General features: G+C 42.5%; 1 protein-coding gene across 2 annotated transcripts in view; it reads left to right on the top strand.

Annotated features, from left to right (window-relative positions):
- The window catches only part of TET1 (tet methylcytosine dioxygenase 1), a 78299-nt gene that overhangs the window by 38357 nt on the left and 13208 nt on the right, over positions 1 to 26734 (top strand). For both annotated transcript variants that reach the window (XM_081006048.1, XM_081006047.1), the window contains exons 6-8: positions 10347 to 12954; positions 14288 to 14378; positions 16487 to 16580. In XM_081006048.1, the coding sequence (XP_080862174.1) occupies positions 10347 to 12954; positions 14288 to 14378; positions 16487 to 16580 (2793 nt within the window). The remainder of the gene's footprint in view (positions 1 to 10346; positions 12955 to 14287; positions 14379 to 16486; positions 16581 to 26734) is intronic.

Below are 26734 nucleotides of genomic sequence, written 5' to 3'. Positions count from 1 at the left end.
TTTTGAGGGGGCAACAGACCTGTGAAGGGTCCTAAAACTGTAGGAGCAAGGGCTGCATGCAGAGATAGAGCACACACATTCTTGTTGCTTTTCCTGGCATTTTCTCGATATTTGAGTCTGTTTTCCTGAGCAAACAAGAAGTTGTGTATTACTTGTCCCTGCTTTGTGCTGCACAGGTGCTTGTGGACTTATGGCATTGGACATGATATCTTGATTTTTTAGACAACTATGATCTTTGGAAGAACCGGGCTCAAAATGTCCTTCATGCTTTTGATTTGATTTTTACATTTATGTCTGAAGGTGGCATATATGGCTCTGCATCTCAAAGCAGAGCCTCCATGAAGTTCAGCTTCTCCAACCTGCTGTAACCTGTTCTGGATTTTTTTGGGACTGGAACTCTCATCATCCCCAGCCTACACCAGCTGCTGTAGGGGCACTAAGTTGCCCTGCTTGGTTATTTTCCCTGTGGCATCTTGTTGTAGGGAAAAATATATAAAGCTGAGCTGCTGATTGGTCTTTCCCCATCCAACAGTTGCAACAAACTTTGGACACATCTGCTGACTAAAACCTTCCAGTGTCTCTCCTCTTTCAGCACTGCAATATTGCCAAACTTTTCCAATTAATATTGCAGTCTTTCCAGATGCCATCATAAGAAGGAAGAAATAACTGATTTCATTTTTGGTTGTTGTTTTTTTAAAAAAGCTTTTCTATATTTATTGATATTGTAGTTGCCCTCTTCTCACACACTTTTGGAAAAAAAATTCCTCCTTGAAACAAAAAATGACATTGGGTGTTTGGGATGCTGATCTGCAAAAATAGCTATGCAATTATTGTGAGGATAGTATTATCCAAATTATTGTTCTGCCTGGTAGTTTTGATTCTATCACTGCTGGACATTTGTTGCCCATTTAAACACAGAGATAGCAATGAGCTGGATACAAGTACAGACTGCCGTTTAAGGCTAGAAGAGGCAGGAAGAGCCCAAGCTGTGAGTAGAGGTGACCCAGTCCTACCTTACAAAGCAACAGTGTGCTCACATTTATTTTATGTATTTTTATACCTTTATCCTACCTTTCCTCCAAGGAGCCTGAGGTGGCATGCACACTTTTAGCCTCACAACAACCCTGTGAGGTTAGGTTAGGCAAAGAGAGAGTGACTGGCCCAAGGTCACCTCTACTCACAGCTTGGGCTCTTCCTGCCTCTTCTAGCCTTAAACTGCAGTCTGTGCTTGTATCCAACTCATACAAGCTTTGAATTTGAACTCTGCTGTGGGGATTTGAACTCTGCTCTCCCAGGTTCTAGTCTGACACTCTAACCACTACACCACACTGGTGGAGGCATCTTGGAATAATCCTGTAATATTAAAGAGCTGATAGACCTTTTTGTTAGGAAGCTGTGGGGGGAGGCAAGCTTTGCCTTTCTTCTCTTGGGCTACCAGCCACTCCTTCACTTCCCTTTACCTGCCAGTCAGCTTGGTAAGCTATGTTTGCTTCCTTTTTTCCCTTGGTTAAGGGAACCAAGCCTCCCTACCGACTCTCTCTGTTTTAGGACTTTGGCAAGCCTTTCAGAGCTCTCTTCCCCAAACACCTTACAGGTGTCTACTGTAGGTAGTATTAGCAGCCTTGTGGAACTATGTTCCCTCTGGTTCCTAGGGCTGCTGGTTCTGCTATGTGTGTTGCCACCGTAATGTGATACTGTACTGTGGAAGCTGTATGTGTAGCCTTTTCTGGCAAGTGCCCCACATTGGGCAGGTGCAGTTTATTATTTGGTTATCTGCTCAGGGCAATGGCTACTTGTCACAGGCAAGTAGGCAAATTGCAAGTATAATTGACTGTGGTTGAGATTCCTGCTTTGCGGGGGTTGGACTAGATGACTCTCGGGGTCCCCTCCAACTCTACAGTTCTGTGATTCTGTAATGCGGGAGAAGTGTGTAACCTCTGTTCAAACAACTATTTTCTCAACACTCCTTGCCCCTCCACCTGCCTCCTGCCCTTTTGGGCTATAACATTCTTATGTAAAAGAGGACCTGCTGTTAAAAGTTAACTGATCCTTGCCTTTGCCATAAAGGTGCCAGTTCTTGCAGCAGCTTGCTGCCTTGTTGAGGTGAATGGTGCTCTGACTCCACAGTGTTGATTTTTGACAGTGAAGAGCACTTTCCTTATTGCTTCTCTTTTTAAGCAACTTTGCATCCATAGTAGGTACATTAGCAGGTGCTCAAAATAGGCTGGGTCAGGGTAGATGGCAGAGGCAGGTGTCATGAGTCCTGTGGCATCAGCTGTGACAGCGTGGCAATGGCAGGATCTGTCAGAGGATGAGAACTCTGCGGTTGAGGTAGAGATGCTTTTGTAAGGGACAGGGGGGAGTTGTTAGCTGGACGAGTTCCTACTCCATCTCCTGAGTACAGAGTAGCGAAAGAGGCAGCTGGTAATTTGGCAGAGGCAGCTGAGTTGGAGACATAGGGAGAGTTTGAGGGTTGGGCTCAGGTCCTGTTGCCAAGGATGCACCAGCAGACCCAGCAGCTGCCGCCGCCGCCACCAGGAGCAGTCGCTTGTGACTGTGTGGTCCTTCTCTTTAAAAGCAGAGCAGGAGAGGTGTGTCAAGTGTAGGGACAACATCTTTGGTTATGCCTAGACAGGTATCCCAGAACTCTGTTTATAAACCGTTAATAGCAGTGTTAGAAACTGAGATAGGAGCCAAATGGCTCCTAGGACCTGGGTTGTGGGCACCAAAACAGAATGTCTAGTCACCATTTGGGAGAGGTGGCAACACTTTTTATTTATTATTTTGATGAGCATGAACTAATACACAATTCACATAATAATGTTCAGGGAAGTTTTTAATATGTAACGCTGTACTGTTTTTAACACTTGATTGGCTGGGGAAACTCAGCCAGATGGGCGGGGTATAAATAATAAATTATATTATTATTATTATTATTATTATTATTATTAAGTTACACATTGTTAACATCACATTTTAAACATAAATTGTTAATACATGTTTAATTTGGTGTTTACATTAAAATTTTTGATACCATACTTCAGTTTTCAAAACACACTACTCTTTACTGTTAAACTCCTTAACGTATTGCCTATCCTTAACATATACTTTGAGGCTTCAAAGCCCATACATTTCCATAAGCCTTGAGTGTCAGCCAGGTGCAAAAAATGGCACCCAGACTTTTTGAGGTGTTTGCAAATGGAGAATCTTTAGGTACAAAATGTGCCTGGTGCCCTGCTAATTTCAAAGTCTGGTTAGTAGATCTGATGATGAGGCCATGGTTTTATCAGTAAAGTTTTTGGGATTTCCCTATCTAAGATATTTCATCCAAGGGTGGGAACCAGGACATCCACACTGCTCTAAACTCTCACTGTGTTCCCTGTGTTAGATGTTAAAACACCTGGGTGGTAGTTTTCGAGGTAGAGCTGAAGGAAGAGGAAGGAACGCCTTCATTTGACTTTGTTCTTTTAATAGCTCACCATAATAACATGCTGTTTATAAACTTGAATTTCTGCACTAAAGATCCTATGTGGCTGCACAGTTTTGATAAGCTTCCACTGGATCTACAAAATACTTTGTGTATTTGTAGCAAGACCTGAATGATTAGCCCTAATTTAATTAAAAATTCTTTTGCAAAGGATCGTCATTCTGTTATTTGCTATTCTTAACATTTTGCTGATTACTGCGAAACAGCATCCTTTGTGGATCTGAGGTTATTCTAGGCGTTGCTGATGTGGTACCCTCCAGATATTGCTGGATTACAACTCCCATCAGCTCCACCCAACATGGCCAGTAGTCGGAGATTATCTTCTCATGTACCTGTAAATGGCTAAGGAATAGGAAGCAGAGAGGGAAGGATGCAGTAGGTGACCCATGCTTTTTAAGTTGTGTTTGCGTCTGATACCAAACTGGCAGAAGTTTTCATAATGCATTCCTGGTGTAAGGCAAACTAAATATGCTTTGGTACATAAAGGGTATCTTTGGGTAAAGGAACCCTTGCTGGAGGTGTATGTGACCAGATCTACCACTAGTTTCCTCTACAAAGCTTCTAGTTCCCTCTGGGTAAAAGTTCTGACTACTATTAATGGTTTTCTGATGTGCCTGAAGCTGCTGGGCAGCCCACTCAACAGCCTTTTTCCATAAAGGAAAAAGCTGGAAGCAGAGCAGTCAATGAGCAGCATTGTGTCTTCATGTTTGTTTAGCAGGGTACAAATAGGTATAGCTTTGAGACCATCTGGCATTCTGCTTTCCCTGAGCAGTGCATTGGTAATACCAGCTAATAAGGAACACAGCATTGCCCTGTTGGCTTTCATCTGTTAGGATGGGCATGGATCCAAATTGTGTTTTGTAGCTCATGGGCCCACTCCAATGTATGCCCTCTGCATCTGTAAATGAGACTAATTGAAACTGATCCAAATAAAACAAGCAAGACTGAGTTTGACATCTCAAATGCAGTTTAGTTTGGAGTCCCAGGCTGAACCAAATGCAAGTGACTTGTTCTTGCCAAATAGATGGGGAAACCCATCCCAACTGTCATAGATGGCTTAATCTCTGTAAGGTGAAATCCTGGATTCACAGGCCCTCTCATAATTCTGAGCTGGTTAGCAGGATGGCATTGCACTGGTAAGAGGCAAGGAAGATTTCAGTATAGCTTTCAAAATGCCATTTTGAAAATAAAACCAAATAACAGATTTGGCTGAAATATCCCCTTTTGTTTCTGGGTTTCAAGGCAAGGAGATATGCCGTAATAAAAAAATGGAAAATGATTCCTGCATGCCACTGGCCATGTTTACACATAATGATAAGCCAAGGTTCTTGGTTTATCTTTAACAAATGATACTTTGCACAAGCAGAGTGCCTGTGTACTGTTTACAGAGTTGTGTACTTTTTGCTCCTTTCTTTGAATGAGCAGGTAAACAAACCAGGAAGGGCATAACATCACATTATATCTGAATCTGGAATTGTGGTTTGTTTTTCCCTAGCAATACACAGTTTATAAACCAATGACAAACCTTGCTTTAAGGCTAGCTAGTGATTTTGGCTTGTTAGAGAGAGATAAACAATTATCATAGGTTCAGATAATGGTATCCCTTTTGTGGTTTTTACCATCTCTTGTGAAGGGATCATCAAAGTGGGAATTATCAGGTTGTGTGCACTGTGTGGTTTGTTAAGCCAAGGCTGTTGACTATTGGTACCCACAAACATTGCCAATGCGTTGTAGTCCAATTTGTTGTGTGATAGCTTGGTCAGGCCATTGGAAAGTTAACCATAAGGATCAATGTATTTATCCTCTTGAGAGTTCTAGAATCCAGTTGGCTTCATACCTCTTGAGGGGCAGGTCAGCCTTGCCTACGACTCTGACCAAGATTTTTGGGAGAGCGTCTCGGTTTTCAGCAGGTAATTAATTGTATGATAGCTCTAGAATTTACAGATCCCTCGCTTTTCTTCCGTACCTGCAATTCTAGACAGACACTTTCTTGCAGCATCTGGATAACTGTATGTCCTGATACCTGATACCGAGACCTGGCTGTATGACTGGTAGGGTTTGGCCAGAATCCAATACAGTGGTACCTCGGGTTACATACGCTTCAGGTTACATACGCTTCAGCCTACAGACTCCGCTAACCCAGAAATATTACCTCGGGTTAAGAACTTTGCTTCAGGATGAGAACAGAAATCGTGCTCTGGCGGTGCGGCGGCAGCAGGAGGCCCCATTAGCTAAAGTGGTGCTTCAGGTTAAAAACAGTTTCATGTTAAGAACGGACCTCCGGAACGAATTAAGTACTTAACCCCAGGTACCACAGGTAATGGATAACTGACCATTCATTTGCTGCTTCCCCTGTGCATTAACAAAAGCTATAAATCGTTGGTATAATACTGCTTGGTAACTTTCATTTCATTTGTTTGTTTATTAAATTATATACCACCTTTTATCCGAGGATTGTGGGGTGGTTTACAATATAAATATACTTAACAATCCGCTGAAGCTCTCTCCCAGCAGGAGACTAGTTGCCTCTTTATCATTTGGACTCTTCAGTTTGATCAAGATTGTTTTAGTTGTTGTTTTAAGAAAAGTATTACTTTGTTGAGTTTTCATTATGGGTGGCACCAAGAACAGTAAGCAGACGTCCCCTCTCTCTATTTGCAGATAACAAAATAATTGCAATTACCCTCCCAGTCTCTGGTTGTTCACTTCTTGGGGTGGGAGGGGGTTCACTTAAAGTTTATTTAGAGAGAAAGAGGGATCTGATAAAGCAATACTGTTTTCTGTTTGAGCCTATCCCGTTTAAATAAGGTCTAGAGTAGCATAGAGCAACATGGTGCCCTCCAGATGTTGTGGAACTAACTCTCATCAGCCCCAGCTAGTGTTGCCAAGAGTCAGGAATGTTGAGAGTCCAACAACATCTGGAGAGAACACCATGTTGGATACCCCTGGTCTGCAGTGGGAAGAATGGAGGGACAAATATTCAAATATGATAGTTTGAGGAAGCATAGAGTGAACAGTGTGTTTTGAGTTTAAGAAAAAGGACATTTTAGCTTTAATCTTGAAACAAATGTAATGTGTTGGCCAGAAGTCACAAGCACTCTCCTGCTCCCACCCTAACAGAGCCATAACTGGGACAGATAAGATAGGGCAGGAATAGCCCAGGAACACTCAGGACTGAGGTTGTTGCTGTTATTTATTAGACTTGCCAGTTGGTTGTTACCCAGACGTCTCCAAGTGACTTACAACACATTTAAAACATACAGTACACCATAAAAACAACAAAGCAACTCCCATGATAGCTGCAGGAGACCTTGGCATTCAAGTTGAACTTAAATGACTATTTCAAACAGTACTAATACCTTCCATGGTGTGTACCATGTGTGAGGCAGGTAGTGGAAGCAATGCTTTGTGGATGGTTGAACTCAGTTGCCTTCTTTTCAATTAAGATTTGTGGGGTGGCAGGGCAGACTGAGGTCTGAAGCCAGGGATATAGCTCAGGGTTAGTGGGTAGGGGGTGGGTACCAATGGGAAACTGCCATTCAAAACAAGGATTTATTAGACCTTAAAGGCTGGGCTCTTTCTCAGGTGACACTGTAGCATAGCTTGTTCCTGCACCCTTTGAGCTGTGCCACGCTGGAGCTATTTCACATGTCATTCTTGTTTCCTATCAGAGTAGAGAGGAGCAGTGGTTCCTCCATGGGACCCAGAGGAGCTTCACATATTACCTGAGCAGTATACATCACACTAAAGGGGGGCAGAGGCCAAGAGGGGCCTGCGCTTTCTGAGACAAGTAGCTTGCATTCCCCCTCTGCCAATTTCTGGCACCTTGAGCATATTTGAAAGAAAGGCACTTTTTGCATGCAAAATGTACCAGAGTAATAAACGACACATTTTAAAAAGAAGGCTGCAATCCTTTTTCTTACGGCGCTGCCACTGCTGATTTGTGCAGAATGGAACTGTATTGCAGCGACTCGTAGCTCTAGTGAGAATGTCGCTTCAGATGAAGTCTAGACTGCAGCATGAGCATGTGGCCAATTTGAATGAAGTTTGGGTCAAAGAGGAGAACTTTCTTCAATCTACCCTTTCGTGCTTTGATACCCCTGGTTCAAATGCACTTGTAACCATTGCTTGAATAGCTTGCTTTGGACTTAATGCACCTCTTGTGAGCCAGCCCGCTCCATTTTTGGATGCAGAGAATTAGGCGATAAGCTCAGCTTGTTGCAAAACATAACATGTTTTTTTCTTGACTTGATTTCCCTTCCATCTTTTTTAGGGTACTCTGATGTGCTGGGACTTTCTGCATGTGAACCTGCAGATTAGCATCTGTTTCAGTTTGATATAGAAGTTGAGGTGCAGGGGAAGTGGGTGATTGACAAGGAGCAGACTTGAATAGTTTTATACGCAACATTGTTTTGCAAACTGGCTGCATTTGACTTTACAGCTGTTTTAATACATAGCAAGACTTTCCGCCTGCCTGCCTCTGTACTGGAGGCAGCTTTTCTTTGTTCATTCTGCCTCCCTGTACTTGTATCTGGCCTGCAAGGAGTTAACTCCAGCTCAGTGAGTGCTGGGCTCCTGGCTGCTGTTACGCTACAGTGGAGGACCAGCCCAGACACTGGCTGCTGGTGTTGCTGGGGGGAACGGAATCAGTGACGGCAGTAGTCGCAGCATCAGCCGGCTGTTTGTGCACATCATCAGCCAGCGGCTGAGGGGAAATAAAACTGAAAGCCCTTGGATGCAACAGTGTTGCTTGAAAGAAGCACCAGCACCCATGGACCAGGTTGGCATCCTGGCAGCAGGCAAGCTGAACTGGGTTCATACCCTTTTGACCTTCTCCCACTTTGAGTCGGATGGAGTGATGAAGTAGCAGGGAGCAATGCAGAGTTGGGCTTGGAGCCTAAAACAGTGAGTTGGGGTTGGGAAGAGGTTGGCTGTGGGGGCATAAAGGGTATTCCTGGAGCTCCTTGCTTTTCAGGCACAATCTTCAGGGAAGCTGATTCTTTGTTTCTACAGCAACAGCGCAGGCTGGAGCAAGTGTTGAAACTGCTGTTTTACTTCGGCTTTCGGGCTCAGTTTCATCCTGTTCCTGGGTCAAAGCTAGAGATGACATACAAAAATGAATAAAAATTGGGGGTGGGGGATCTGTAGTACAGAGCTTCTGCCTTTTCAGGAAACACTTTTAAGGAATGCGAACCTTCGGGAATATCACCACTGAAAGCTTTACGGCACTTGGAAACATAGCGTTTTTGGTCCTAGACAACTGTCCCCAGCAGTAAGTCTGTCTTCTATGTTCCTGCTGCATAAATATACTTCAAGTGTTTATGTGTTGCAACTTAGGTAGCTGCCCTATACCTGATTGGACCATTGGTTCATCTAACTCAGCATTGTTCTGTACACTAACAGGCAGTGGCTTTCCAGGGTTTCAGGCAGGTATTTCTCCCAGCCTTACCTGGTGATGCTGGAGGTTTAATGTGGGATCTTATGCATGCACATCTCTGCCACTGAGCTTTGGCCTTTGCCCTTTGTGTGCCACATTTCCATACTATCATTCTTATCACCCTGATAATATCCCATTCATAGAAAGCACCCCCAGCTAAGCACTATGTCACCTGCACAGCAGCAAACCAGTGTCCCCCAAATTTTAACTACTTTACTTCTATTTTTCTTTCTGTACACTTAAAGAGCCTGGGACAAAAAGGAATTGATTGATTTTTGCCACTGGTGTGCTTATTTGTCCTAGGTAACGTTAACATATTGGGATAAAAGAACGTTCCGTGGGGTTTTTCAAACAAAAACTGATTTGGGGAAAACAGACCTACCCAGATATTTCACCCTTGGTTAGGGGCATTTTACTACTCCAAGATAAATTGGAATTTAGGCTGTGGTATGAAAACCATTTATGTTAATTTTTTTAATAGGTGAAGGTAAATCTCTGTGTGACTCAGTATACTGGTGTTTTACCTCTTCACGTTTTATATAGCAGAAGTCAACCCCCTTTCCTTCCCTTTGCAAATAATGCAGTTCCATACCTGTGACAATATGCAGTGTGGTCCCAAAGTTGATTTGGTCTTTGTTGCAAGTCTGAAATCCAGACTTCTCTTTCCATCTCCAGAAAAAAGCACCAAAGCTTCAGAATGTACAGTATTAGCTGACCTGTCCAATTTAAAGGACTCTGGTTGATGATCTTTGTTTCCAGTAAAATTTCTACCCCATTATATGTGGCCGATGAAGAATTTACAATAGTGTAATAAAACTTTAAAATGGCAAAAGGCAGATTATTGTTCATTATAGAAAAATGTGGATGAGTTTGTACTCCAATATTCATAATAAGATGTTTGGTAAAGGCAATATATCTGATGTTTGAATAGCTCTCAAATGTAGGATTGATAAGGTGGAATATTCCTCAACATACCTTGTAGTCCACCTCTTCCCTTTTCCTGATAATATGTATACACTGTTTCCTCAGTCACAGACCACTGAACCAACTCCAAGACACACATTCAGTTAGGCAAAAGTTAGGCTTCAGGGTGCAAGTGTTACCTACAGTTACTGTATACTCTCTCTATATTGGGAAAAACCAAAACTTTATATAACCTGCTCCTAAACTTTTTTTCTCACACACATAATTTTTATTTCAGTGGAAATCACTGAATTGGTACCTCCATCCTTGAAAAATCTCCTTTATTTGGAAGCAAGCACCTTCCTTTGGGCTGCATTCTCACACTACCGCTGCTACAGTGTTGCACTGCTGATGCTTAAATACTTTTGCCCATAAAAAGGTTAATTAGGGTAGTTCCGATGCATCTGTATATTCAGGAATAACAGTATTGGCTAAAACTATTTTTGTGTTGTTTTTCAGGGAGACTTAGAAAACAAACCAGTCAATGGCTGCAGACCAGAGCTCATGGACTGTGTTGCCCACGGCCATGGCGAAAAACCCAAGGTGAAACCAAGCCATTTGCTGCCTTGGGAAAATGTACAGGCAGATGAAAAGGGAAGTATGACTGGCTTAGAAACGGAGAAGTGGGCACAGAATGAGAAGCCATCACTTAGCGTCCATGTGAACGGTGACCTCTGTAGAGCTAGAGCAAGGAATGAGAACTCGAAACATTTTGAAAAGGATCCAAAAGCTGTTCATTCTTCCAACGTGTTAGATGACCCCCAAAAGTTGCTTGCACAAACTGTTAGAAATGGCATTAAAAGCATTCCTTATTCACCAGCAGAATGTGACTTGTTGCTGAAAAAAACAGGTGCTGATCCGGCAAACAGCTGCCCAGAAAGCAACTTGGATGCCTCTTTGGGTTGCGCTGCTCAACTGAACAATATCAGCACTTTGACAACTGGAACATGTGGTGCTCTTCCAGAAAAGAAGGATCGCGTTCTAGCGCAGCAGACAGAAAACTCTAATGCCATTCAGGAATCTGAGAACTCACTTTTACAAACTATTTCACTTTTAGATCTTCAGGACAAGCCATCTTGCACTCCCGTGCATGACAAAGATGGCTGCCTTGATGATGGTGCTTCAAATGGTGCTCCAAGCAAAGATTTGCAACCTGAAGATTTGTCACTTCAGTCAACTTTTTTATCTTTGATTAAAAACCGAAATTTAACTGTAGAACAGGTTGTAGCTATTGAGGCATTGACACGCTTGTCGGAAGTCCCTCCAGGAGCTCCCTTACCAGCTAAACCAGAAAGAGTTCAGTGCATAGAAGAGCAAAGTTCACATTCACTTAACAATTACAAAAAGGATAATTCATGTTTCTTGACATCATCTGCATTGAAAGTAATCAAAGGAAGTTGTCCACAGAAGGACCAGCAGCTCTTTCCTCATGCTCCTTTGCAGAGAAGAACCCTTCCTAAAAGTCCCTTGACATCATCTGCATTGATAGCAATCAAAGGGGCTTGTCCACAGAAAGACCAGCAGCTCTTTTCTCATGGTGCTTCACAGAGAAGAATCTTTCCTAAGAGTTTGCTTTACAATGGTCAAGGTGCTATTTCTGAATTCCCCAGTAAAACCACTGGTCCATCTAGCTTATTGCGTAGGCTACATTTCTCCCCACGAGATACCAAGTCTTTATCTGCGTTAGTGTCTGGTGGAACTTCAGGTCATACTACCAAGAAACACCCTCTTTATCATAAAGCTGCCATTGGGCCATGCTCCAAAATCTCAAGTGTTGTCAAACAGCGGAGGAGCAGAGTAGACATGCTTGGAAAGTGGGAGGGGAAGGCTGTCCATGGCTCAAATTCAAAAAGTAATTCTGCATTTAGGGGAAATATTCATAGCCAGGATGAGGAAGAGGTAGCCACCCAATTAACTCAACTTGCAGCAATAATTGAATCAAGCAAAGCAAGCCCAGACCAGAAGACATCGCTTCTCAGTCGAATACCACCCGATATGCAACCAAAACATAAACAGGACCAGTGCCTATTGCAGAAGAAACAATCTGTATTTGTAAGGAACAATTATAGTCCATTGTTAGTCAAGCAAAGGCAACCAACACGGAAAAATGAAAAACCAGTACCAAGGGCAAAAAGATTAAAAAAGAAGCCTCAAGTAATGCCTGACCAACAAAATCAGCTACAACAAGATTGCCATCTTAGTGAATTACAGGACATACCGAAAAAGCCTTCTAAACTACGCAAGGTTGGTCGTAACGCGTCACAGGATTCGAAACTAACTGCTTTGGGGAAAAGATCTTCTAAAGCCAAAGTACAGAAGGCATGGAATCGGAATACTTTGTCAACACAACAAAAAGCAGCTGCATTATTTCTTCCCAAAACTCAAATAATATACCACAGGCCTTTGCCTGCTTCAACACAAGACAAAGTGAAAGACAATTTGTTTGGCTTTGAAATGGTGCCTGAGCACATAAAAACTATGGGCTCCAATGAGGCACGGGGCACTAATCCTCAAGGTGCTGCCCCAGATGCTCTGCACCATAGTGGCCTACTCTCCAATAGTCTTCTGACTGTCCCTCACTTCGAAGCAAAATCCTGTTTGAACCAAGGAAGTGAAAATGTACAGATGTTTACAGAAAAAGACAAGAATTCTCAGGTACAGCAAACAATGAACATGGCTCAAATGCATCCTTTGCCTCAGATCTTTGGTCAAAGAGCAGATGAAATGTGCAAGGAAAACCAAGCAAAACTTGAGTGCGGTGCTATGGAACAACAAATGGGCCAGAAATTGCAAACCATGTCCATTAACTGTAGCTTAGCCTCCCCAGGGGAAACCTTGCAGGCTCTCAGGAAAGCAGAGTGTGCAAGTGAAGTTACAGTTCCAACATCAAGAAGCTTGGAGACTGAGAACACACAGAGAACAGGGATCTTAGGGTGTTCTCCAACAAAGAATACACTCAGTAGTTTTCTTGAATCGCCTATGAAGTTCTTGGACACCCCTACAAAGAACCTAATCGATACACCTACAAAGAAAGGACAGACTGATTTTCCAAGCTGTGATTGTGTTGGTAAGTGTAATTTGGTTCATTTTGCATAGAGTTCTGAAAGTTTTCTCACTGAGGATTCCTTTAGAATTTTTATCTTGCAAATGTTGCCTCTTGCCTGCTCTGATGAAGTGAGTCTCCAAGTCTCCACCACATAAGTGAAAAGATGACTCTATATCACTCCATATACTAATCAAGTAACTGCTTGATTACCTGAATTTACCATCTGGCTGTGACTTCCAACAGTAGTGGAAGAATTTCCAGTTACCTAAAGAGTTGATGTTATCAGTTGAAAATACTCATTCAGCCCTGCACTTCAGGGAATTGCTGACTTCCTGTTTCTCTGCAACAGACAGGGAGGAAAATTGTTTTGTTGGTTTGTTGAGAATTAGGGAATAACAACCTTTATAAATAATACAGGGGGGATATCTTTATCACTGCTCTCTTTGGTTGTCTCATTGAATTCCAATGTGTCCTTGGTAAAAGCAGTATGTTATTTACCGTATTTTTCCGTCTATAAGACGCCCTCATGTATAAGACACCCCCCCCCCCCGGTATTTTTGGAGAGTCAATTTTAGGAAAATGAGGGGAGATGGCCCATAGTTGTTGAACCTCTCCCCCCACGCAGCTGCGGGCAGGAAACACTCCCTAGATCATTTCCCGTGTGCAGCGGCATTGGGGGAAGTTGCACTCCTGCCAGCCATCCAGTTGGGAGCGCAACCTCCCCTGATGCCGCCGTGCACAGGAAACGACCCAGGGACCGCCCGCTGTGCACCGCGGCATTGGGGGAATTTGTGCTCCCGTGCAGGTGGCTGGTGGCACACAGCTTCTCTCCACCCCACCCCCCCGCCCATAGGCAGGAAACACCCTCCAGATTGCTCCCCTCTCGCTGCACCATCGGGGGAAGCCGCGCTCCCACCAACGAGCTGGCTGGCGGCGCAGCGCTCCCCCCCCATGCCACTATCCGTGTATTGGACGCCCCCAGTTTTTTGATGTGTATATATGCATTTGGCTCCTGTTCTTCAGTATCTGAAAGGGAATGAAGTATTATATTAATGATAAGCCAGTTAACAATAATAAACTTGACTCTAGTTCAAAATGTGAACATTTTCAAAAGATTCCATAGCATTTCTGTTTTGATAAAGGCCCCACTGTTAATCCCATCAATATTCCTCAGCCTTCTCAGACTTGGAGATCCACCAAGTCTTTTAACTCCAGCCTGGAGTGTATGACATGCCTAATAAATATTTTACTGTATATGTTTATCTTTCTCCTCTTTAAAAAAAAACCCCACAACTGTATGTGTGTACTCGGTACATGAAATAATGTTAACAGCTATTTTTCATTATTTCTGTAGAGCAAATTATAGAGAAGGATGAAGGGCCATATTATACACACCTTGGAACGGGACCAAGTGTTGCTGCAGTCAGGGAAATAATGGAAGACAGGTGAGAAAATACATATCAGTGAGTAAAGGTTGATTAAATATAGGCACAGCGCTATACACCCCACCCCCCAAAATAAATCAAATATATATGATGATAGTATAAGTGGTTTATAACTTATTTTTTTTCTTGCGGTACTTACCTAAGGTCTCCCTGCCTGATTATACTAGGTCGGAACTACACTATCTGTATTTGAGCTGCAGTAACTAGAATGCTGCTGCTTTTTGAGTGCTGACTCTGTCTTCAGGAAAGGGGTTGAGACTCTCATAAGACAGTTGGTGTTGGGAGTTGGACAGGAAGTGGGTATGTGACATGGTGTGCTGAGGTCTGGAAGAGTCATCTCTTCCGTGTTGGTTTCTTAGGACTGTATCCAAGGCAGATGGTCAGTCACAGGAGGTAAATAAAGGACAACATGGCCAATTGTAGTACTGGGCTGGAAGCCAGCTAGAGCTTGAGGGAAGTTCAGATACCATCTTGACAGAGGAGAGAGGCCAAATGATTTCCTGAACAAGAGTTGCAAGGTGCATGCTTTCCTTTTCAGAGCCAAGTCACATTGGCAGTTGCTTATCATCAGCTACAATCCAGAGTTCTCTTAGGTGTGCCTAAGGAATTGTACGCGGGTGGCACTGTGGGTTAAACCACAGAGCCTAGGACTTGCTGATCAGAAGGTAGGCGGTTCGAATCCCCACGATGGGGTGAGCTCCTGTTGCTCGGTCCCAGCTCCTGCCAATCTAGCAGTTCGAAAACACGTCAAAGTGCTAGTAGATAAATAGGTACCGCTCCGGCGGGAAGGTAAACGGCGTTTCCGTGCACTGCTCTGGTTCGCCAGAAGTGGCTTAGTCATGCTGGCCACATGACTCAGAAGCTGTCTGCGGACAAACGCCGGCTCCCTCGGCCCATAGAGCGAGATGAGCGCCGCAACCCCAGAGTCAGTCACGACTGGACCTAATGGTCAGGCGCACCTTTACCTTTACCTGAGGAATTGTGGATGCCCGTCAGGACTTCTGATTGCTTTCTTTGAATAAGTTTCTTTGAAGTACAGCATCCCATGCTGCATCATGATATGCTTTCCACATACTCCAGATACTGAGGTCACCTTAACATGCTTACACATTTAGTACGGCCCAAGCTTTCATGGACACTTTGTCAGATGAATCTAGTACTATAGTCCTAGGGTGGATTGCATCATCATGCTATTCCAGACATTCTGAATGCTGCTTGCCAGATGGAATGACACCCCCCTTCCACCCGGCATGCTGTTCTGTTTTCCTGAGCCCATTTCAGGGGGCATATGGGAAGAGGAGGGAAGCCCCATTGCACAAGCAGAAGTCATTGCACAGCACTTCTGGTGAGAGGGCACATGACGTAGGTTAATCCCATTCTTATTTTGTTGGAGTTCTCCGTGTGGTTACATTGAAGATCTGGTGTGTTTGTAAAGTGTAGATGTTTTACTTTGGGCTCCCACATTTAGTAAATTTATTGGTTGGATTAACAGAATGTATTAAATTGGCTGGAAAGGTGCCACAATTACATGGAAAGCAGATCTTAAATGTTTAAAAGGGCATTTTTCATTCAGTTGCAAATGGGGAAGAAACGTTCTCTTTCTCGGTCTCTCTCCCTGGAGGGAATGCTTCTTTTTAAAGGTTCCTGCTATAACATTTATTTGATAAAACCATTGTTATATTAATGTGCAAACATATGCAGATTTAATTGGTTGAATTACAGTTCATATGATCATCTAAGATAATTGATGACAGCCCTAGTTTTTAGTAGCAGTTATTGGGTGGGATAGAAAGAACTGGGAATAAGAGGACAAGATAGGAATGATTCTCTAAAGTACTATAGTCAGAGTAGTGTATGCTAGCAATGAAAATGGGATCTCTTGGACAACATGTGAAAAAGGAGCATGGGGAAAGTGGTTTTTTATTTCAGTGCTACAGAAGGGGTAGTAATAATAATAATTTTATTATTTATACCCTGCCCATCTGGCTGGGTTTTCCCCGCCACTCTGGGCGACTCCCAGCAGAATAGTAGCCTGTTGCTTCTCTACTTGTTAACGGAATTAATTACTAGGACGTTTCATAATCCTTACTAGTTTTTCCTTTCTACAGATATGGAGCAAAAGGAAGTGCTGTAAGAATTGAGGTAGTTGTGTATACAGGCAGAGAAGGAAAAAGCTCCCAAGGGTGTCCAATTGCCAAGTGGGTAAGTTTTTGTTTTATAGTAATATATCTTTATTTGTATTCTTGAAATTCATTTTTTTATTGCAGCTATGGTGCTTAAGGCCCATGAAGTGTTTTTTTCTTAGTGATCAAAGCGCTATTTATTTATACTTTAAAATAATTTTGTTACCCCCTTTGAATCAAAAAGGTTGCACAATGTGACCAGTGATCAAATCTAAGCCAGTCAACCAAGAATGAATGAATGAATTGAATTAAAAATCAGCAACAGTAAACAAAACAAAAACCAGCAGGAAAAAGCTTACAAGCTGCTTAGTAAATCATCCAAAGACAGAAATTACTTCAGTGGTGGCTGGTACTATTGGGACTGAAGTTTTGCTTGGGTTTTTAGCCTTATCCAATCCCACACTGAGGACTCCTATTGCCTCCCTAGACAATGCAGGGTGGCATGGGTATTATCAGCATACTGGTGTCACTGCACACCGAACCTCTGGATTTAATCTTGGTAAGTTTTACAGCTGTTCTATGACAGGGCAGTATTACTGTCACGATACAAACAAGAGGCCTGAGGCTGAAGGTGATTGGTTTGCCAAAGGCCAAATGGATAAATTCATGACTGAGCTGGGATATGAGCTGTAGACTTCTCAGATCACAGCTTATGTTACTAACCATTATGTTACACCAGCCACCTGTAAGCCACACCTTGTTCACAGAGGCATATTGGGTTTATTTTAATAGTTAGTCCAGTTTTTATTAAATGGCTTTGTTCTGAAGATTATGGATATCAGCAAATTAATCCCTAGGATGGGTTGTAGCATCTACTATACCAGCTTGGGGTCCTAAACTATGATACTATGCTTCCTTCCTCACAAGTGTATGTGTGGGTGTTAGGTACTGTCTTTGTGTGTGAACTCTGCATTTTAAAACAATGCAAGAACCAGGTGTTCCCGTTTGCTATGTGCCTTAAATCTGGTGTCTGATTTTGAACATGGAATATCAATTTGTTATTCCTTACCAATAAACCATTTAATGTGACAGCTGTTGGAATGAGTCATTCTGCAGTGCTTTTTTTGCCCTTGTTTGTACCTGAACTGATAATGAAGCATTCTAAAGTAAATGCCACTGCTCCCATTATCTTATTCCTTCTCACATTACACCACTCAAATAAAATTAATTTCTGAGTAAACTAACCCCTGTTTCTCTTCTTGGAAAATTAAGAGCAAATTAAGGTTTGTTCGGTGTCAGTTTCTTATATAACTATGCACATAGGTTAAGATCTATTTTGCTCTGAGCTTTGTATTGTGGTTTCAGTATTGAAAGTGAGTGCCTGTGTTGATTCTCTGAATTTTAATTCAGCAGCAATACCTAAGCTGCGCAGTTAGGATAGCACAATGAAATAGCTTATTTGGAGCAGAGTTGTCTGTGGACTGGTAAACTCTATGCCATTTTCTGTGTTAGTAGGAAAACTTATGTCATTCACAGAGATTCACTGGCTTAAGTGTGGGCTTCAAATTTGTGCTAAGAACTAATTTAAGGTGAAACAATAATGGCAATATGTTGTGCTTTGTTCTTATAGAACAAACACTGGAGAACCAACATTGGCCATTGTGCTCAATATAAGGGTAGACAACACTGAAGAAAACTAAATTTTAAAGATTTTTTCCTGCATTTTTAAAAATGTTTAAAGTATTTATATATGAATGAATTACTAAAGTTTCCAAGCTGTGTACATAAAAATTAAAAAGCATACAATGGAGAAGATGGATTGAAACAATTGTATTCTGTTATTATAGACTGTGGTCATCTATAACGCCAAACTTAATATTTGACATTTATATAGTTTATATTTTTGCTGAATTGGTGTTAAATATGTGCTCTTTGTGGGGTTTCCCTTGAGATTAGTTTGGAAGCTGCAGCTAGTGCAGAATGCTGTGCCCCGGTTATTGTGTGAAATACCTGGATAGGCATGTGTTACATTGTGCTGAGGAAACCGCGCTGGCTGCCCATCAGGTACTGGGCCATGTTGAAGGTCTTGTTGTTAACATATAAATAAACAACTCAGACCAGGATACCTGAAAGACTGCCTGCCCTTGTATATAGGTCTGTAGGATCAATCAGATAATCTGAGGAAATTCTTGTAGTACTGTACCCTACAGAATGTCATAGGGTAATGATATGAAAATGGGCATCTTCTGTTATTGCCCTGCATTAAGAAATACCCTTTGCTGTAAGTGAAGCAGCAACCATCAGTTGTTTCAGATGTTTTGTGAAGTCAGATATTTTCGCCCAGGCTTTCCCTGACCCATAAGAATCTCATCCTGCTTTTCTTTATATTAATTCCTGGTTTGGGGTTGTAGCCAACAAAGTCATCCATGATGCTTTTATACTACTGCTTTATTTTTGTTGTAATTATATTGTTTTTATGCTTTACACCAGTTAAAGAATATTAAGTGGCATATATTGATATATCGGGAGGGATGCGGGTAGCACTGTGGGTTAAACTACAGAGCATAGGGATTGCCAATCAGAAGGTTGGCGGTTCAAATCCCCATGACAGGGTGAGCCCCCATTGCTCGGTCCCTGCTCCTGCCAACATAGCAGTTCGAAAGCACGAAGTGCAAGTAGATAAATAGGTACCGCTCCAGCGGGAAGTTAACCAGGGTTTCTGTGCATTGCTCTGGTTCGCCAGAAGCGGCTTAGTCATGCTGGCCACATGACCCGGAAGCTGTATGCCAGCTCCCTTGGCCAGTAAAGCGAGATGAGCGCCGCAACCCCAGAGTCGTCCTTGACTAGACCTAATGGTCAGGAGTCCCTTTACCTTTATATATCAGGAGTGAGAGAGAGAATAAATTACAATGATTTAGGATGCATTTAGACTATTGGGGACATTTCTCCTCAACTTTTAAGCACTTATATTGATTTTGTAATTAAAAACAATGCAAATCATTTGAAAACAATCAGATATCCTTGTACCTAAATAATTTCAAGGTTGCCAGGAAGCAGTATATTTCAGCCATCAAATGCCTGGGTGAATATGCAGGCTTTTAAATTCCTTCTGAATGTTAATAATGAGGAAGGGAGATGTACCTCACCAGGGAAAGCATTCCATAAATGGGGAACTATCAAGATGGCGGACACCACCAACAGGGCCTCCCCCACTGACTGTAAGACTTGAGGTGGATGATATTGGAGGAGGTGCTCTTTTAGGTACTTGGGTCCCAAGCTATAAAAGACAGAAATGAAAAGTCTCAAGAATAGATAACATTAGTGAGAATGGGGAAAAGTGTAATATATACAGTTTGGAAATTATCTGTAATGATCTACTAAAGCAGGGAGATGAACCTCAGTACAGTGGTACCTTGGGTTACATACGCTTCAGGTTACAGACTCCGCTAACCCAGAAATAGTGCTTCAGGTTAAGAACTTTGCTTCAGGATGAGAACAGAAATCGCGCGGTGGTGGCGGTGCAGCAGCAGCAGGAGGCCCCATTAGCTAAAGTGGTGCTTCAGGTTAAGAAAAGTTTCAGGTTAAGTACGGACCTCCGGAATGAATTAAGTACTTAACCCGAGGTACCACTGTACAGTGGTGCCCCGCAAGACGAATGCCTCGCAAGACGAAAAACTCGCTAGACGAAAGAGTTTTCCGTTTTTTGAGTCGTTCCGCAAGACGAATTTCCCTATGGGCTTGCTTCGCAAGTCGAAACGTCTTGCGAGTTCTTGCGAGTTTGTTTCCTTTTTCTTAAAGCCGCTAAGCCATTAATAGCCGCTAAGCCGCTAATAGCCGTGCTTCGCAAGACGAAAAAACCGCAAGATGAAGAGACTCGCGGAACGGATTAATTTCGTCTTGCGAGGCACCACTGTAGTCTTTATTTGACCATCTTCTAAAAGCTTCATCCTGTTTTTCTGTCATGTGGCTTTGAGCTGTTCCTATAGTTTGTCTCCAATTTCAAATTCTCATAGAATTGTAGAGTTGGGAGGTACCCTGAGGGTCATCTAATCCAACCCCTGTAATGCAGAAATCTCAACTAAAGCGTTCATGACAGATGACCATCCTATCTCTGCTTAAACACCTCCAATGAAGGAGAGTCCACCACCTTCCGAGGAAGTCTGTTCCACTGTCGAAATTTTAAATTATAAAATTTAACGCTGTAAAGAAAGTGTGGAAGATCAGTGTTTTTGTTCAATAGACCCTTGTTCAATAGAACCACAAGGTCTTTTCTGTAGTCTATATCTGACTGGTCTCTTAAATGTCATCTTGGTGTGATAAGGATTATAATGCATTGAAGAAGCTACAGGGTACAATTAAAAGAGAAAACAAAGCTGCAGTTAGGATCTTTTTTAAAAGCTGAAGTGCTCAGCACTTTCCTGCATTCTAGACAGTGGTCTCATTTTCACATCCTTTAAACCATAGTTAAACTAAACTATGGTTTCAAGAGTAACACGCAGGATGCGGCTGCACCTTACTGAAACCATGGGCAGTTTGCTTGTTTTCCACCCCTGTTGGGAGCTAAGCTTGTTTGGAGGAAATGAATCACAAGCGCAAGTTCAGAGGTAACACATGGCCGCCTAGCTCCTGGCAGCAATAAGAGCAGGGTAGAAGAGACATGTATGCTTCATGTTTACCTTAAAACCACAGTTTAGTGTAATTGTGGTTTAAAGTGTTGTGCATATCAGACCAGTAGAGACTTGACTTTGCATATCTACACTGTGCCATTTCATTTAGAGCTTACTGTTCTCACCTGTGTTATATCTTCATGTCACAATCTTTCAGTAGTGATTGGACCAGACATCCAGAAAATTTAAATCCATGGTTGTATCTTTGGTGATGGAAGAATAATAGGTTAGAGATCTTGCTACATGAAGGTTTGAGCAATGTGTCAGAGTTCAAAAAAATTGCCAAAATTTACATTCTTCCCCTGGGGCTGGTTAATGCATACCTCAATTCCTATTTAGTTTTTGCCGCATTGTTGCTTTTTATACTGGCGGAAGTGACACACTTGGTGTATTTGCACATAATGCTAAGCCATGGCTTGTTTCTCCCAACCTTGGTTTGCTTCCTCTTGCCTTGTCCCTTTGAGTATCTGGGTTGGGGTGCCAAGCATTCCATGGTTGTGTTCAAGCACAATGCTAAAACCAGACATGATTTCTAAGCCAATAACAAGCCACAGCTTCATATTGTGGTTTGCTGGCCGAAAGCAAACCATGGTTAGACTGCTGGGCTGAGTCCAGATATTCAAACAAACCATGGCTTAATGTTTTGTGCGAACCAGGCTGTTATAAACTGATATGTTTTCAAGTGTTTTCTTGATTGGAGTCTTTTTTTCTGGGTTCCATTTGTCTTGCACACATTGTAAGCCACTGCTCTGCAGTCTTTCTTAGAGTTGCTGTCTGTAACTGCAGGCAGATGGAATCTTGTCTGCAGGATGTTCCATTTTGGAATTAACTGCCCTAATCTATACTGCCATAGAGAGAAGCTATTTTACCTTATGTCTGGATTTCACATTAGTGTAATTCATTCTATCATTTATATGTGTGTGAACCCATGCACGTTCATATTAGTTAGTTGGCTGATGTTGAAGGGACAGTCTACATCAAGTAATATTTATTCACAGAGAACTTATTCCTTATTCCAGAGCTCCTGCCAAGGGTTGAGACAGTTGCTTCAGCAATCTTAAAGAGATATTTCAAGTAAGTAGAACCCAAGCAGTTAAAACTGCTGCAGGAAGTATGCTTGCCCATGGCATTAACTTTTATAAGTGCATTCTAGACATTGGGGTATGTGGTTTTGTAAAAACGGATATTTTTAATAATTTATTTAAGGAATAGTCTTTTACATATACAAGTCAATAACATAGGAAGATTTAAGTATCTCTAGAATATTTGATCATGCAAGATCCTAAAAGTACTCCTGCATAATGACTGCTGATTATATGCCATTATGAAACACCAACATAGTGGGAAGGTATTTCAAGTTTGAAGTATGTTGAAATGCCATCTATTACCTGCTCATTTCATATTCAGGAGTCCCCAGTGTGTAGGAAAAGTGGAAAAGGAGAACATCCTTGAGATAAATTCAGGCTACAGCAGGTTCTCTCGCATGTAATTTAGCAGAAAAGCAGACAAATCTAAAAAGCCAATTTTTAAAAATGCAGAAGTAGCACATGGTTTAGTCCTTCCTGTACTGTACCATTTCAAACTTTAGTTGAGGGGGACATCGTATACTTTCATGATCCTCTGCATTTGATGTTTTTAATAATGAGAAAGATAGTGCTTTGAATGTGTTCAGTTATTCTGTTGTTTGTGGTTCCAAATAAAAATTCTCATTTGCTTGAAGATGTTGAAGATGTAAGTGGATTTGTTCAACATCATGATTTGAAACAATTAAGTTACCAAGAATGATTCCTAAGAATGGAACGTACGTTTAACTTTTTGCATGAGTTTGTGAGTAACTGTATGTCTGTAAAGGTGAGCAGTATAGGCATATTGCATATAGAGACAGTCTGAAGCTAAACTGATCTCAGTTTGGCTGGTGCTTGGATGGGACACTGCTTGGGAATTTTGTAGGTAACCTTGAGTACCATGGAAGAAAGGCAGGATATAAACTTTTTTAAAGAAAGGATGAATAACCTAAGTTTGAACATTGTTGATATACAGTAGGGTGAAATTCAAAAATAAAAACCTTATGTCAATACAGCTCCACAACTGTTCTACCCAGGAAGTTTGCAGAACATTGTGGTTACTGGGATAGTGCCTACTCCTGTTCTGTAGGCAGCACTGTGAATTCCAGTATACAGTGGTACCTCAGTTTACGAACTTAATCCATTCCGGAAGTCCATTCTTAAACCAAAACCGTTATTAAACCAAGGCGCGCTTTCCCTAATGAGGTCTCCCGCCGCTGGTGCCCTTCCTCCGTTCGGATTCCATTCTTAAACCGAGGTAAAGTTCTCAAACTGGGACACTATTTCTGGTTTTGCGGAGTTCGTTAACCAAATCGTTCTTAAACAGGACTGTTCTTAAACCGAGGTACCACTGTAATTTGATGGTGATAATAGAAATTCTGAGAAATTCGTTTAATTTCACTGCACACAGGTGGTGTAGTGACAATAAAGGTTTATTATTATTATAGAAATTTGCAAGAATAATCAATCATACCACTATTTTTATAGACTTAGTGTTATTATGAAAATCAGCACTGGTTTCATTTTAAGTATTGAGGGATGTGTAATAGTGAGAGACCGTTTGGAGAGAACTTTGGGGCTAAATTCATTTTGATTTCATTACTGAAGATGTGAAGTTACAATTCTGGCATGCCTTCTGTAAAACTCAGTAAAAAAAAAAGAGTAGTAGACTTGGTAGACCTGTTTTAATACTTTTTCATTCCCAATCATAGCATCAAGCAAAAAATAAAATTGTAAATAAATGCACTTATAACTCATAGTTCTACTAACAGCTAAGCTACAGATGGCTCAATCCTACATTTAAAGCAATTAAAAGGTACAGCCCTACAAGTAAGCAATCCACAGTGAATTATAGTTGTTGAAAAACTGTTTGTTTGTTTTCCAATAGGCCTTAGATTTTCACTCTGTCTAGAAAGGAACATAAGTGTCTTTAAAAGTGTGATTCAGAATTGCCCCAGGTGGTTTGGGAATCTTGGGTATTTGGAAATGTCAAATGTTTTAACAAAAATACTTTAAGTAGAATGATATGTATTTGGAGGAGACATGTTGAATTTAGGGGTGCCTCCTTCCCCGACAGAACCTACAACAGTTGCATGGCATGCAGAAATTTCAGTGCTATGCCTTTTTGCTGTCAAGTATGTGCAACCATTTGAAAACCTGCTCACATTGAATTTCTGCAGCTATTAAAAGTACAGAGTCCGTGTTGGTAAAAAAAAATGGCATTGTGGAATACAACTCAGTGAGAGACTGGATCGTAAGGCTTCTGGTGTATTTTAGCAGTTTAAATCTGATATCTTACATTGAATAATCACTACGTAACTTGCTGCTAGTAGAGTTGAATACAGAACCTGCTACTTTGCTAAAATTGGTTGTGAATCTATTTGTGCTGACCATCTCTGTTTAGTACTTCAACGTTGTACTTTTACAAAGGAATAAATAGCATAGGAGGTTGTTTCTAAGACAAATGAGCTGGTGATGGCTTTGTTCCAGGGTCATAAGTAACTGCTAAAATGTGTGGGTGTAGATCACATTTGGGAAATCAGTGAGCCACTTTGGGCCCATAGCTGACTTTCATGTGTGGCCTGTAGGCCCACTGCCCAGCTGATTAGCGCTAGAAACAATTAGGAGCCTACTACTGGGCATGCCCCACAGCTGTTCTCAATGGCACTCAGCTGGGTGGGAGGGGAGGTATATGCAGCAGAAGCCCTCTTTTGACATCCTTCTGTCTCATCTGCTTCATTTCATTCACATTTGTGACATAATGTGCCTGTGAGTAGGTATCTCTGTGTTTTATGGTCTGTAACTTCCTAAGATCCAGACTTGCATATGCCTTGTGTGCTCTTCCATTACTGGTACTGTTATCAAAGAAGGATTGAGTAAGTGTGTAAATTGAATGTTACCATCAAGCATTTTTTTTATAGGCCAAAGTGCCAATGTTACATGTCCAATCACTGAACAAGGAATGGGTTTCTGTGCTCTTTTCTCCCCTTTCTCGCAAATTCTGCCTTGTCTTTCCCGCTTTAGTGGTGGCTCAGCATTAACTGCTGTACTGACACTAACTATAATAATAATAATAATAATAAATTTTATTTATATCCCGCCCTCCCCAGCCAAAGCCGGGCTCAGGGCGGCTAACAACAATAAAACAGTACAAAAGTACAGCATAAACAACAGTCTAAAATCATTCGTTATAAAATTAATTAATTCAAGCCACTGGCAACCATTGGGCCAGAGCTCCGCGAAGATTGCCGAGGGAGGGAGTCAGGCTGTGCCCTGGCCAAAGGCCTGGTGGAACAGCTCTGTCTTGCAGGCCCTGCGGAAAGATGTCAAGTCCCGCAGGGCCCTGGTCTCTTGTGACAGAGTGTTCCACCAGATCGGAGCCACAGCCGAAAAAGCCCTAGCTCTAGTTGAGGCCAGCCTAACTTCTCTGGGGCCTGGGACCTTCAAGATGTTTTTATTCGAAGACCGTAAGTTTCTCTGTGGGGCATACCAGGAGAGGCGGTCCCGTAGGTACGAGGGTCCTAGGCCGTATAGGGCTTTAAAGGTTAAAACCAGCACCTTAAACCTGATCCTGTACTCCACCGGGAGCCAGTGCAGCTGGTATAGCACCGGGTGAATGTGATCTCGCAGCGAAGACCTCGTAAGGAGTCTCGCTGCAGCATTCTGCAACCGCTGGAGTTTCTGGGTCAGTCTCAGGGGCAGCCCCACGTAGAGCGAGTTACAATAATCCAGTCTGGAGGTGACCGTCGCATGGATCACAGTGGCTAGGTCAGGGCGAGAGAGGTAAGGAGCCAACTGCTTAGCTTGGCGGAGATGGAAAAATGCCGCCTTTGTTATAGCTGCAATCTGCGCCTCCATGGAAAGGGAGGTGTCGAAGATTACACCCAAACTCTTAACGGACGGTGCTGGCACTAATTGCGCCCCCGCAAGAGATGGGAGTTGCCCCCCCAATCCCATATCGCCCCGTCCCAGCCACAGGACCTCTGTCTTCGAAGGATTTAGCTTCAACCGGCTCCCACGAAACCATCCAGCCACAGCTTCCAAACATCTAGTCAGTGTGTCTGGGGCCGAGTCAGGATGGCCATTCATCAACAGATAGAGTTGGGTGTCATCGGCATACTGATGGCAACCCAGCCCAAAACTCCAAACAAGCTGGGCGAGGGGGCGCATAAAGATGTTGAAAAGCATCGGGGAGAGTATCGCACCCTGAGGTACTCCACACACCAAGGAGTGGCGCGATGACAATTCCCCCCCAAGCGCCACCCTCTGTCCCCGACCAGAGAGAAACGAGCGCAGCCATTGAAGGACTGTGCCCTGGATCCCCACGTTGGCAAGGCGGTGGTCTAGAAGTTCGTGATCGACCATGTCGAAAGCTGCTGACAGATCTAGAAGAATCAGCAGCCCCGACCCGCCTCGATCCAGCTGTCTATGGAGTTTGTTAATCCATCTCCAACTGTGGTTTTGTAACCTGGTTAGAGTTGATGCATTGGGACGACAACACT

The sequence above is a fragment of the Podarcis pityusensis genome (genome assembly GCF_964106645.2).
Source record: "Podarcis pityusensis genome assembly, chromosome: 5".
In the NCBI taxonomy this organism is placed as follows: domain Eukaryota; kingdom Metazoa; phylum Chordata; class Lepidosauria; order Squamata; family Lacertidae; genus Podarcis; species Podarcis pityusensis.
Note: the sequence above shows the minus strand (reverse complement) of the source record. Positions and strands in the feature narration are given on the sequence as shown.